General features: G+C 39.4%; 1 protein-coding gene across 1 annotated transcript in view; it reads left to right on the top strand.

Moving 5' to 3' along the window:
* The window catches only part of LOC112141081 (kelch-like protein 33), a 12713-nt gene extending 2643 nt beyond the window's left edge, over window positions 1-10070 (top strand). The window contains exons 3-7 of the mRNA XM_024264127.2: window positions 4139-4624; window positions 6005-6247; window positions 6298-6572; window positions 6676-6846; window positions 9285-10070. Of these exons, the coding sequence (XP_024119895.2) occupies window positions 4139-4624; window positions 6005-6247; window positions 6298-6572; window positions 6676-6846; window positions 9285-9846 (1737 nt within the window). The 3' untranslated portion in view covers window positions 9847-10070. The remainder of the gene's footprint in view (window positions 1-4138; window positions 4625-6004; window positions 6248-6297; window positions 6573-6675; window positions 6847-9284) is intronic.
* Window positions 10071-10303: the final 233 nt, after the last annotated feature.

Here is a 10303-nt window from a genome sequence, read left to right as displayed (position 1 = left end):
AATCGAGTCGTTTTACTTTTGGACAGGAAAAAAATCACGAAAGATGTTTCATATTTCATAAATAATTTGTTTTTTAGAGTTCCAACGGTAATATATGTTCATATATGTGGATATAGTTCACTTTGACAGGCTTAAGAAAATCATGATATGGACTCTTCAAAATAAGATTTTCATTGTGATTTTCTGAGACTAAAACAAGCGAACTATCTAGTTACTGTTGAAAGTAAAGGCCCAATGGATAATGGCGTGAAGAGCGACATAACCACATAACCTGAACGGGAGGGAGATCTTCATCTAAAATGCACCAAAGCTTAACGTCTGTAAACCTGAAAAGCATTCTTTGAGACTAAACATAGTTTTCACTTAAATTTAATCAAAGACTATCTATATTTTTAGCAAAAGATGTTCACGCATAGAGTAAAATCACAACAATTTTCCAATTACTACATATTTATAATAAATAATAATAATGGATTAGATTTATCTGCGCTTTTCCAGACGCTCAAAGTGCTTACATTGTGTATCCATTATTCCTTTACTTGTCATTCATACTTGGTAATGGTAAGCTACTAGTGTAGCCACAGCCCTGGGGCAGGCTGACTGACTGGCAGTACTCGCCTACAGCCCCTCTGACCATCACCGGAACATTCATATGCATTCACATGCCAGTGGAGCCAAATTTTAGGCAAGGAGGCTGATGTTTCTTTCCCAAGGACGCAACAACGGTTGGCTGGTAGGAGTGGAGATCGAACCACCTATCCATCAATAATTGGCTGACCCGCTATACCAATTGAGCCACTGTCGCCCACACAACCCCTTTATGCCTGAATTTATTTTCAATTATTAAAAAAAATGCTTTAGTGTTTTTTTATTTATCTGTTCAAGGTGATACAAGATGATGATACATGGAGTCCTGGTATGTTGCAAATAAACAACATATGAAGGGGTTGAACTATTTTTTTTAAAGAATGTATTGAGTTACATTTCTTGAATTCCTTCTTTAAGTTAAGTCTCAAATCTTATAACTTATAATGAATAAATATTTAGTCCAAAAGTAGCGAGGGCAGGCTCCAATAGCCCCATGACTTCAAAAGGAATTCAGCAGGTTGATGAAATGGATAAATGGATGTGAATAAATGTTTTCTTTCCATAAATTGTCATTAAACGCCTCGGAACCGCTTGTGGCGACACAGCAATAGTCACTAGGTGTTCCTGCATTCGCAATTGTAAAGTGGGTTTTTATTTTTAGACCTGACTGTGATGTTCTGGAGATAAAAACTATGAATAAACTACTGACCGCTGTTCACAAATCCACTACATGTCTTTAGTCCTTGAGGTTGGGTCTTAAGATTGAGGTCAAGTCCCATCTGTGACCTGACCTGGGATGTCCCAGTCCTGGTCCTAAGAGTCCACCATCTCTATATCTATTGTGTTACTCAAACTTGTGTGTCATGTCTGCACCGAACCAAAGTACTATGGGACTGGGTGGGAAAACAGTATCTGAACATATCCATTTGAACATGGTCCCATACCGGTCTTGTTTCTCTCTCTGTTTCAAGAACCCAGAATATCACACAAAAACTACATGAAACAATTTAGCAGATTGAATTGCAAAGTAGAACTGAAAATAAGTAAGAAAAAATACAATGAATCTAAAATAGGTAATTATTACAACACTATTAAAACTGAAATTTTAGTTTTCAAATTATATTAAGAATTTCTGTTATTTAGTTTTCTTTAAAGAATGTATTTCCAAATGCAATTATAAATCTATTTTTAGATTCATTTCCAAACAAATCCAAAATTGATTAAAAATATGAATATTTATATGTTCAACCAATTAATTGCAAAAAAAATGTACAATTCATCTTTGAAAGTTTTTTTTTAACTTGAATTGCAAGAATGCATGTGAAATACATTCAACAGAGGTTTTACATCCATACAAACATATGTCAGACTTAAGATAATTAGGCATCAAAGGAAGTGGAGGAAGTGAACTTATATAATCTTGGCTCTACCGAACCATTTTCTGCACACGAATCATGAATTTCCGGTTCATAACTCAGATATTTTTAATTTTACTAAAAAAAAGGTCAAGTTGCGATATGTAGTTAAAAATAGATCTTCTTCTTCTTTCACTTTCGGCTTATCCCTTTTGGGGTCGCCACAGCGTAACAGCACCCACTGTTTCACATCAGGGATTTGGCAGAGTTTCTACCCCGGATGCCCTTCCTGACACAACCCTGTATTTGGAGGGCACTGGGACCCAGTTAAGCAGCAGCGTCAAGGGTCTTACCTAGGGACCCAATCTGAGTGGGGATCAGTGGACAACCCTGGGAGTTTTATTTATTTGTAAATTAAGTGGTAAATTACAAATCATATTTAGTCATTTTTATATTTAATTTATTATTGATCACCAAAAATTAGTTTGACCTTTTTAAAGAGTCTTCTGATCTTCTGTATGTCAGGAGGCGAAAAGACTTATTAGACACTAGAAACCAGAACATTTAAATGTCGAACAATTTTATGTGGAGAAATCAAAAATTCACAGATAACAGCTGTTGTTGTCACTCTTATTGAACACAACGCTTAGACTACAGGATGTTTGCAGGACCGAGTCTTGTGTTGTCGTTATGACTGCAAACATGAGCAGAACATGAACCATCCTTTGAGTGATGAGGGTTTATGCAGGCGGATAAAAGATTCGGGATTAAAGCTTTTGTAAAAGTAGAGCAGTGTGCAGTTCACCATGGGGGTCTTTACTCAGATTCACTCTTATGTAAAACTAGCAGTAAAACTTTAGATTAGGTGCTGCAAAACACTCAATATAATGTTGATCAAGATAGTTAATACATTTATTAAGCTTTTGAGTATTACATTAATATGGCTTTTGTAGACAATGGTCTCATTTTAGATGTTAATGAATCTTATTAAGCCTTGTAAACACATTAAAAATGTTTGTTAATGTGTTAATAAAGCTTGTTAATGACTCTTATTATAAAGTGTTACCAAACTATCCAACTTTACATCACAAATGACCAAGCTTGAGTTGTAAAATGTTACTTTGGAGTTGATTTGGATTTAGAATTGATTTATTTTAAGCAATGAAAAAAAAAAACAATCTTAAGAGGACAAACTAAATATCTTTTAGCCCTTTTTCTTTTGTTCAGCTTTGAAAAATGTACAAGAATAGGGAGGTATTTTTTCAACAAAAGTGACAATCTCATTAGAAAATGTATGTGTAAGTGTGTTTTCATGACAATATTGACGAAAGGTACCGTTCAGAAAGGAATAAAAAATAACAACTTTGTTTCTAACAATAAACCTGAGCATGTGATCAGTGACATTTTATTATTTAAATCTTTGAGAAAACATTTTTCTCAATTATTTACTTCTTGTTATTAAGTGTTTTCAGACAAGTCAGTGTCATAAATATTTAGCTAATATTAAGCAAAATAATTTAAAAGACTGTGTTCATTTTTAGGTCTTTGCAATATCTACTACAAAAAGTGTTGATGTTGTGTAAGTCAACAATCAAGTTATTTCTAAAACTCACAGAAACAGACTCAGTTTGCTTTGTGCTTTTGAGAGAAATGCCGTGCAGATGTAGTAGTGTTGGGTGTAAATATTGAGCATTAAAACACAGAAATTTCCAGGCACACGACAGCAGTCGCAGTTGTTCAGTGGCTCCTCTGTGAGTTTGTTTCTTTTACGATATCTTCGTGTGTAAAAGAGTTTGACTTCTGGGTAAGTCGGCAGCAGAACTTGTTCATGTGGGTGAAAATTCCACTTGGGCTGGATACTGATCCGACCCCGAGCTGCCGGCGTTTCCCGGAACAGTTTACAGTCGAGCTGCTGGTTATGCAGGCAGAAGGAGAAAGTGGAGTCACACCGTCACTGCTCGGCTCAAGAATTTCTCAGGAATTAGTCGCCTTAGGATGAAAACTTCTCATTTTATCTCCAGGTGATTCATTTTAAAGTAGATATGTTGTGAAGGATTTGTACATCTTGTTACAAAAGAACATGATAGTTCTTCTGACTCATCTGCTGTCCTCAAAATACTTTCTCAGGAACTTCTTTAGAAGTTCACAGTGGGAGCTGTGTGGAGTCCTAACTATGTTTTGGTTTTTCTTTGCAGAGGAAACGTGATGAAGTTATTAAAAAGGTGTTTTTCTTTGCAGCTCATCGCCTGGTGTTAGCAGCTGGCGGGGACTATTTCCGCGCTCTGCTGTGCGGAGGCTTACGAGAGTCCAGAGAGGACGTGGTGTGGCTGAGGGGCATTTCCGGCTGGGTGCTTGAATCCATCCTTCACTTCTTCTACACGGGTCGACTGTGGCTGGACTGGAGTCGGATATGGGAGCTCACGACTGCACTGCTGCAGTTCCAGCTGGAGGGGGCGCTGTCGCTCTGCACAGACTTTCTGAGGGAGAGAATGGATGAAGGCAGCTGTGCAGATGTTCTGGTTCTGGCTGAGACTCACGGGCTGGTGCAGCTGGGTCAGGCTGCAGAGGAGTACGTTCTGACCCACTTCCAGAAGGTTTCTGCAGAAGAAAGCTTCAGGGCGGTTCCGCTCGTCCTCCTCAGCAGGCTCCTGCAGAAGGACTCGCTGTGTGTGGAGTCAGAGGTAAACTGTTTCCATCTCCTGAGATTTTCAGACTAAAAATTCCCTCAATTAGCAATTTATTTGAATATTTTTATCCAAAACATCAAACTAAACCTATTGTTTTAAAAAAATCTTAAAAATGATATAATGCTGACTTAATGTTTCGTCTAAATAACCCAATTATTCATTATATTCTTCAGTTGTTGGTTGTTTATTTTATTTCTTCTTTGTTTTTGTGAAATCCTGAAAAAAAAAACTTTTTCTTGAGGTTGTGTCAGTATCATCTCTTCGCTGAAACATAATTCATAGAGCATCCTTTCAAATGTTTTGGATCTATAAAAACATTTTTTGGGTAACAGTTTATACAGTAATTGTAAAATCTGAAGGATATAAAATCATCATAAAAGCTACCTTGATATTGGGTTGAGTGTGTGAATTCAAATCCACTGTGGAGTCATACCAAAGACTTTGAAAATGGGACCCTAAAGCTTTGTATCCACTGAGCAGTTTGTTTTTACCACACATGCATGGTGTAGACGCTAGTATGACATGTAGTGCAACAACTAGTGATGGAACAAACTCCAAAGCATCGATTCTAAGAACCGCTGCCTGGTAGGGAGTCGAAAGAGTCGAAGCCAGTTCCTCAAATTTTCATAGTTTTTCCTTCTCTGCTTAGTGCTGGACAGCAAGTTTTCAAACTGTTAAATTTGTTAAATAAATAAAAGTGTTTTTAAATATTCATTTATTTATTAGATTTATATTTCATCTATTTGCACCAAGAAAAAAAAAGAATTTTATAAATGAAGAGGAGGAAAATGAAAAACTTATGATGTATGCCTTGTTGTGTAATTCTTTAAAACAATAAATGAAAAGCTTCAGTAACAAAAAGTAGTCCTAACAAAATAACTAGCATATTGACATTTGATTAAACAAAAGAATGGTTTGTAATGGAATAAATGTTAAAAATTAGGCTATTCTAAGACTTCCCCTGAATAGATAGATAGACAGCTTTATTAATCCTTTTGGGACGAGCCCGCAGGGAAATAAAAAATACACCACACATTAAACCATTTTTTAACATACAAACCATATTTCGTAAAAGTGCTACAGAAACACTTGTTTTGAATTAAATGAGAATGTAAAGTTTGGGGACCCTTGCAGTAGACCAGGCGTGGTGTCAGAAACTAAAACATTAAATAAAACAAAAGAACTTTGACATGACAATGAATAAGTGAAATCCAGACACAATAATAGACTGTAGGTAAAAAACGTAAATGAAGTGACTGACAAATCAGAATAGGATAAAGACCAAACTCAACTGCACAATCCTCACAATATTCTCATGAATAAAAACAGAAAAGTGGGTAGGACATGGTCATCTTCAACACCTCTTCCTCTCAGATGGAGGTGTTCAGGGCCGTGGTCAGTTGGGTGGAGGACCAGCCTGAAGATCGACTACCCTCTCTCCCTGACCTCCTCCGCCACGTTCGTACTCCACTCCTCAGCAGATCAGAGCTGCAGGAGGCTCTCCACTGCCCCCTCCTACATAGAAGCCCCGGGGCGAGGGGTGCAGTTGAAGCTCTTAAGAGCCTGGCGAAGGGGAGTTACAGGGGTCCCGAATGTGGACCTCGCACTCCAAACCAGGTAAATGCCTCCTGATTCCTTCCTGATCATAACTTGTAATATCCCTAAAGACTGTCCAACACCTCCCTGTCCAGGTCCTGGCTTTGGTTGGGGGCGACACTGTGGATGATGACTTCATGAAGAGGGTTCCCAGCCGGACGGTGTGGTCCGCTCAGCGGTTCCATCGTGGGCCAGGCCTGATTAGAGCAATAGAGTGGAAATGTGTGACAAACATCCCTGAGCCAGCACGCTTCCGGCACTGCGTGTGTCTCCTCAACAGCAAACTCTACGTCCTGGGGGGGCGCAAGTATTACGGCTCTTTGGATGTCCTGAAGTCCGCTATGAGGTGAGATTGGACCAACTGAATATTTTAAAATAAGAAGCGTCAGGGAATCAAATTCAAAGGTGGGGAAAGGGAGTAAGCTTGCTCTGCAATATATCTTTCTCAGGTTTGACGTTTTGCAGAAGAAATGGGAAGAACTGCCGGACATGCTACGCCAAAGGGACTACTTTTCTGCAGTATGTCTGGGGGGAAGGATTTATGTTCTTGGTGGAAGCTGGGACTACAGCCAATGTCTGAATGAGGTGGAGAGCTACAGGCCCGAGGAGAACTCCTGGAGGTACAACTCGAAAAAGGCTAATTGGGTATTATATAAACCTAAATCAAAAATATTTGGACATTTGGTTCATGTATCAACATCACCATTTACCAGAAAGACCTTTTGCAAACTCAATTTAGGGTGTATTCAGACTGAATACACCCAAGCAGACCTCGGTCCAGGAACCCCTCTTCGACCCATCTTTCGAGGTGTTCTTGGTTCTTTTCCAATCGGACTGAACTCCAATTCACTCTCAGTTTCCTCTGTCTTTACAGGCTCCGTGCTCAGAGCGGAAAAACTGAACGAAAACAGTCACTGTAGTTGGGCTGAACATGATGTTACCCCCAAATGTATGGATGGATTTCCCTACTTCTATATTAAGCCCTCCAAATAAAGAAATGTGGAAAAATAGAGTCTTTAAATCCGGACGTTTCTCCCACTAGATGACATCATCAACAGTCACTGATCATTTACGTTAGCGCACAGTTGCTAGCACTTGCAAAACACGTAACAACATTGGTTTTTATAACTTTAAAAAGTCATGTTAAGACCAAAAAGTAATTACTTACATGAAATGTAAGCTTCTGAGCTCACCCACGTGAAGAAAAGCGCTTCTCCTCAAGCCTTAAGTCACAAAACTTTGCCATTAAAAACACACATTTGTACACCACTACAGCTTCAAATGCCCCTACAGTTAGAGGGATAAGGAGAAGCCATAGGGGTAGGGGAAGAGTTCGGATTTGGCCAAACTTAGTCGAGCTCTTCACTATCCCATTAGAGTGTGTCCTGCTATGAGAGTACTGCCTAAACCTAATAAGTTTCTGATTAACAATGGAATTTGTTTTAGCAACTAACCTTAATGTACTTTTGAAGTGGTATCCTATTAAAAGATGCAGGTCCTACATTTAGAATTCCAGTTGGGATAACCCATGAATCAACTCAGGTCATACTTTGCTTTGTTACTTTTACATATACAAATCTAGTAGACCGGGTCTTTGGTCATCATGTTACACCAACCCCAATAAATCATGCTGCACCAACATATTTAAATTTCTCAACAATACATTCCAAAATGTTGTTTTGTGCATTTTTTGAACCTCTGTATTTGGGCCCAATTTCCTATATCAGTCTCCAAACAAGAGCTTACAGTTTAATATTAAAGCAACTTTAATGTTAATACATTTTAAATATTGCGGTTTTCTTGAATTGTTCTGTTGCACATTTTGTTGTCTGTTTACTCAATACTAGGTACCAACTAAAAGCAAATCTTCTAGTCTCTGCCTCCTCTCTCCTTGAGCCGCACATAGATCTTCTGAGCACTTCATTGGTTTGCACTTTTTCACGGCTTGTGATCGTACCCACCATTTTAAGCAATATGTATGCCACACACATCAATGCACTGTAGGCCATGAAATTAAGATGAATTATTAAAATTGCTTTAAAAATGTGCAGATATTGATTCACTTTACGATCTAATTCGAAAAGAAAAACTCCAACCTGGTAAATACTAGCGGCAGCCCAACACGACCTGCAGAAACCGCACTCAAGTTGTCTTTTTGTGAGATTGCCTCACATCGCACCAAAATTAAGCATGTTTGGGGTCATGTGACTATTCCTTTTGTCCATCTGTTTTAACTGTCAACAACTGGCAGTGGAGCAGTGAGTGTGTGCATCTTGTGTTATGCCACTGTGCTCTTGCACAAAGCTGCTTCCTGCTTTGGACACTATGCTTCCCGTTTACGCAACATTGAGGAGGTTTATCCGGAAAACTGAGATGGAGCTTGACCATTTGATGCTTAATTTTTCCATGTGTTGGACATCATAGATTCTTGTTTGTCCTTAAAATTCGATCTACACAACCCAGGAAAAGGGTTTTTAGATGAATAATTAAAGATCAATCAAGGTTAAAGCAGTCAGAGGTCGAGAGTTCAGGAACAGGTTAAGTTGTCCCCTCATTTTCTACCAGTCTTCCAGCTCAAGAGAAATGTCATCAGTATGATGCCGCCACCACTATGCATGGCAGTGAAGATCATTTTAAAGGGTGGAGTCTCATTGGGCTAGGGCAGGGGCCTTGAGGGCCAGCCTCCAGCTGGCTTTCCAGAAACCCTACTTTATCTACTGCTGATTACCTGGATCAGGTGTGTTTAGCCAGCAAAGAGTTACCATGGCAGGCTGGTTGGAAAACATGTTGTAGCCCCTCAAGGCCTTGATTTGGACACCCCTGGACTAGAACATTTCATGGTACAAGAGTTCTTCCGGTTTCCTTTGGCAAACATCCTGACCAATCAACTTAATGTCAGATTTGGATGCAGAAACTTGCGGAGGGTAATCAATGGGAGCATAGTTTTCTTTCCTTGTTTTTTTTATAGTTCTTTATTTTCAATAAATAAATAATGTTTTAACATGACAGATTGTAGACAGAATGAACTCTATAGAAGTGTCCTCCTGTCTCCTCTCAGGATGGATCACCCGCTGGACACAGCCGTCTGTGGTCACGCTGCTGCTGTTCTTGAAGGACAGATCTACATCTCCGGAGGCTGCGACTCCCATCACCGTTGTCTTCCCATCATGTGTGGTTACGATCCAGTCCGAGGTTGCTTCCCCAGGGCCCCCATGAGCGTGGGAGCTGGACGTGCCGGCCATGCCATGCTGGTTCTGGGGAGCAGATTGGTGGTAACTGGAGGGCTGCAGCCCTTATGTCCAGGCTTTGGGGACCAACTCCTCTGTGAGGTTTATGACCCTCAGAGTGATTCCTGGTCCTCCTTTCCTGCCTTGCCTCGCCCTCATCTGTCCCCTGGAGCCACCGTACACGATGGACGGCTGTATGTGGTTGGGGGGTCTTCGGCAGACACAGCCAGAGATTCCAAGTGGGTTCATTGTTACGATCCCAAGAAGGGATGCTGGGAAAACTTGGGTGCTATGCCATTTCCGTACACTGATTTGGCAGTTTGTTTCCTGCCATCACCTGACCCACCTGTAAAAATCAACTCATTTCTGAATGAATCATTTTCCACTAAGTGACTGATCTATGGGGTAGGTGAAAAAAACTGTGTGTAGATAATAAATACATCACCAAATGTCATATTCAGACCTCCTTCCTACTTCTCATTATCCTAATAATAACTTATATAAACAAAAAAACAGAGAAGAGAAACAAGCAGATCCATCTGCAGCAACAACTAGTAAAAGTTAGACAACAAAAGGTGACAAGCTGAAAAAAAAGATCTGATTTAAATGTAGTTTCAAGCAGTATTCCCATTTTGTGTGTCAAATTTGCCATTTGCAACTGCTCAAATTTAGTACCAGACACATTATCCAAATGTAGGTATTGGACAAATAAATGTTAAATAGGATCAGTTAGAACAATGTCTTTTTTCCACCCAATGTCCTGTATCACACCAAAGTCTCTTCTAATCTTTTGGCCACTGTTTTGTTTTTCATGCAGTAAATTTCTTGTTTAAAAGATTTTAAAACATTC

Source organism: Oryzias melastigma, linkage group LG18, assembly GCF_002922805.2.
Source record: "Oryzias melastigma strain HK-1 linkage group LG18, ASM292280v2, whole genome shotgun sequence".
NCBI classification, from domain to species: Eukaryota; Metazoa; Chordata; class Actinopteri; order Beloniformes; family Adrianichthyidae; genus Oryzias; species Oryzias melastigma.
This window is presented reverse-complemented; position numbering and strand designations above follow the sequence as displayed.